This window comes from Neophocaena asiaeorientalis, unplaced genomic scaffold, assembly GCF_003031525.2.
Source record: "Neophocaena asiaeorientalis asiaeorientalis breed wild unplaced genomic scaffold, Neophocaena_asiaeorientalis_V1.1 scaffold585, whole genome shotgun sequence".
In the NCBI taxonomy this organism is placed as follows: Eukaryota; Metazoa; Chordata; class Mammalia; order Artiodactyla; family Phocoenidae; genus Neophocaena; species Neophocaena asiaeorientalis.
This window is the reverse complement of record NW_020174571.1, coordinates 84,531-88,132: the sequence shown is the minus strand read 5'-3', so window position 1 is coordinate 88,132 and position 3,602 is coordinate 84,531. Positions and strand designations below refer to the sequence as shown.

Here is a 3,602-nt window from a genome sequence, read left to right as displayed (position 1 = left end):
GTCCATAGTTTCAGTTTCGGAGCTGCTACCTGCTGAAGTACCCATCACGGCTTAAGCCCTAAATGGTGAGCTCAGGAAAACAGGAGTCTAATGGAAAATAACACCCTGGGAAGGAAGTGTGTTGTCCATAGGTTCAGTGTCAGAGTTTCTGCCTGCTGAAGCTATAAATGTGTGGCTGGGGAAAACAGGAGCTGAATGGAATATGACATCCTTGGAAGGAGGTGTGTTGTCCATAGGTTCAGTGTCACAGCTTCTGCCTGCTTAAGCCATAAATGAGGGGCTGAGGAAAACAGGGGCCGAATGGAAAATGATAGCCTAGGTAGGAGGTGTGTTGTCCATAGGTTCAGTGTCAGAGCTGCTGCCTGCTGAAGCACTGATGACGGCGAAGCTGTAAATGGTATTCTGGGGAAAACAGGAGCTGAAGCAGTAAATGGGCGGCTCGGGATAACAGGAACAGTAGGGGGATAGGCTCTCTGCTTCCCATCAGACGTCCCACATATGGGCTGAAGGTTGGTTTGGAGTCCAAAGGGATGGTTAAAATTTGGGGTGTCTCAGGGGACCATCGGCACAGTTGGGGTGATAGACACTCGGACCTCCGCAGGGTGCCTCTGGTCCACCCTGCGACCTGGGGGAGACCTAAACATAGCAGCTTTGGAAGAGGCAGTAGTGTCCATGTAGACATCAGTGTGTGCAATAGACTGGAAGGTGAAACTTCCAGATGCCGTGACCATTCTCGTGGAAGGGATTGCCATAGAAGTCATGGGCTGCCCAGTTAAAATAGGGGGATTAATGGTAGGGACTGGAAGAGGGGTAGGTAAGTATAAAGGAGGGGTAAAATCTGCAGAAATGCGTGTTGGGGGTTCCTTTTCGTGGGATGGTGGCTGGAAGGAGAAAGCTGGGATGCTAGGAGGTGGAGGGAGGTCAGAAATAAGAGGTGTGTGGCTGTGACTGAATGAAAAGGGCCTTCATTCTTCTTTAGTGGAATTCCCCAAATGGGACCAGAAGCTGAAGCAGGAAGAGAATCAGCAGGACTGGCAACTTAAGGACTGTGTATCTTGTTTCCTGATCAATATTAGGCGTTGGGGATGGAGGAGGGACAGACAGGATGGGGGACGTGGAATAGAGGTCGGCCAAGTCGGTGGTAGTAGCAGGGACCTGCAAAGTGTGAGCGGCCAGGGGCAGGGAGTCTGCAGTCTGTGAGGCAGGTGGGGAGAGAGAAGAGGCAGGCTGAGGGGCACTGCAGTCTTCCTTGACCGTCCTTATATTATTCAGGATCTTGTTCCACTGACACTCAGTGTTCTTCTCCATGGTACCTGGGTTTTTGACAGCAGCTAAGCGTGGAAGCTTAGGAGGGAGCAGCTCACCTCGATCCCATGTCAATGCCTCGATCCCCGATGGGGACGACCTCAGCCCTGGCAGCAGCAGAAAAAGTGGCAGGGGAATCTTCCTCTTGTAGGGCCTACTGCTGGTAGATACCAGGGAAGAGGAGCTTTTTGATTGGATGTGTGAAGACTTTTCACACTGCAGCTCCTTCCCAGATATCAGTGAGCCTGGTGATTTGGGACGGTGGTCTTCACCCAGCACTTCTTTTGTTGACCTCTCCAGCAGCAGGGAGAAGCATGCAGTTGGGGCAGAGAACACCATGGCATGGGATGGGACCTTCACCTCCCTCTACTTTGGGGAAGGAAGTGGGAGGTGACTGGATGGTAGCGGCTTCCTAACGTTGACTACTTGCTCAGGGCAGAAGTAGTATTTGGAGTACTCTGATAGCTATCCTAATAGATAACATTTTGTTCATTTAAATAGTGTTAATGAGAGAGCTGGGAACTAGGGACACACAGCATCAAGAGTTTTATAATGCATTCTGTAGAGTTTTTTTAAGTGTGTACAAATATAAAAAATATATGCATGCATATACACCTCTGTTACTTTATTTAGTGCTTTACGAGAGTCCCTCAAGGAAGGGGTAGTAGCAACTATCAGTATTCTTCCTTTGCGATGAGCTTAATTTATGCAAAATTACATCATAATTTATTTGTAACTGAGAAACTAGACTTAGTTATTGAGTAGACCCTCCCTAGAAACCTATGACATTAATAAAACCAACAAAAATTAGTTCAGTGTCCAATGATACACACACTACAGACTGAATTATGAGCCATCCTTTTTTTTTTTTTTTCCACTCTGTGGGCCTCTCACTGTTGTGGCCTCTCCTGTTGCGGAGCACAGGCTCCGGACATGCAGGCTCAGCGGCCATGGCTCACGGGCCTAGCCGCTCCGTGGCATGTGGGATCTTCCCGGACTGGGGCACAAACCCGTGTCCCCTGCATCGGCAGGCGGACTCTCAACCACTGCGCCATCAGGGAAGCCCTGGGCCATCCATTTTAATGAAGGGAGGAGGTGATTTAACAAATACAGAGCAAACAGAGTATTAAGTTTTGTCCTCCATTAATATTAGTAACTGATAAATGGGCTCCAACACCTTCAAGATAGCTTGAGACCATCATCTCTGTGTCATGGGCAGGGGGATGTTCAGCCAGGATGTCTTTCTCTGTCACTGAGAAAAATTTCCATAATATATAATGATACTTACTGAAACAGATATAGGGCATTTGGGTAATTAGGAATCTGTTAACATATTTTTCTCTTTTTCATATATGTCATCTTTTTCAGTAGAATGTTTGGCTAATATTGGGAAGTAACACGAGTAAGAAAGGTTATGATAAGATTCCTTGGACATTCTTGTTTTTTAGAAAACAACTGCTTTCTTTCTGTGTTAGAAGTAGGTTCAGATTCAAATGGAAAGCATGGCCTCCCAGAGCTGTTAACACCTTCACTTAGTCTTGGATGTGAGCAGTAGCACAGAATTCTGGTGGAACTCAGTAAGACTCCAAATGGGTACCAAATAAGCATGTCATGGAAAGCACACCATAAGCAGGGTGAAAACTAGATGTGAATGGGGCAGCAGGAATGGTGGCAGACACAAATATTGCACATGTCTCCTCTGATCATGCATATATTTTATTGTCCTATAAATTTTACTTACAGAACGTAAGTTCAAAGATAAAATCATTAAGAATTTCAAGACAGCAATAGCAGAGCATGAAACCAAGCAAGCGTGGGGCCCTTCTGAGCATGGTTCATGCGGGACTTGATCGACTGATAAAAGAGCCAAGGCTCTGGGATACCCACACCATGTCAGTGACAGAAGTCCAAGCTACAGATATTGAAGCAGCCCTCACTGCCACTCAGGCACAGAAAGGCCTGTCACTGAGAATGAACCAAAATGTAAATTTAGGAGGATAATTTATGGATATTTATGACTTTGGATTTTTAACCCACAATAACAAGAAAACTCCATTTCAAAAGAAAGTGTGAGGTCTTCACATTTGCTTTGGTTGTTGAGGGTCCTTTGTGGTTACATATCAATTTTGGAGTCGTTTCTTCTATTTCTGCAAAAATAGGGGATTTTGATAGGCATTGCATTAAATCTGTAGATAGCTTTGTATAATATGGACATTTTAACAATAGTTCATGAACATAGGATGTCTTTCCATTTATTTATGTCTTCTTTAATTTCTTTCAATAATGCTGTAGTTTTG

General features: G+C 45.5%; 1 protein-coding gene across 1 annotated transcript; it reads right to left on the bottom strand.

Moving 5' to 3' along the window:
• Positions 1-975: 975 nt before the first annotated feature.
• Positions 976-1,728, bottom strand: LOC112408402 (nuclear pore-associated protein 1-like). Its single transcript, XM_024757996.1, has one exon. It carries the CDS (start codon positions 1,642-1,644, stop codon positions 976-978), a length of 669 nt encoding a protein of 222 aa, XP_024613764.1. The 5' UTR covers positions 1,645-1,728.
• Positions 1,729-3,602: the final 1,874 nt, after the last annotated feature.

What these genes read in the sequence shown, in the direction of transcription:
- LOC112408402 (XM_024757996.1), bottom strand. Translation starts at nt 1,644, where the DNA reads ATGGTGTTCTCTGCCCCAACTGCATGCTTCTCCCTGCTGCTGGAGAGG.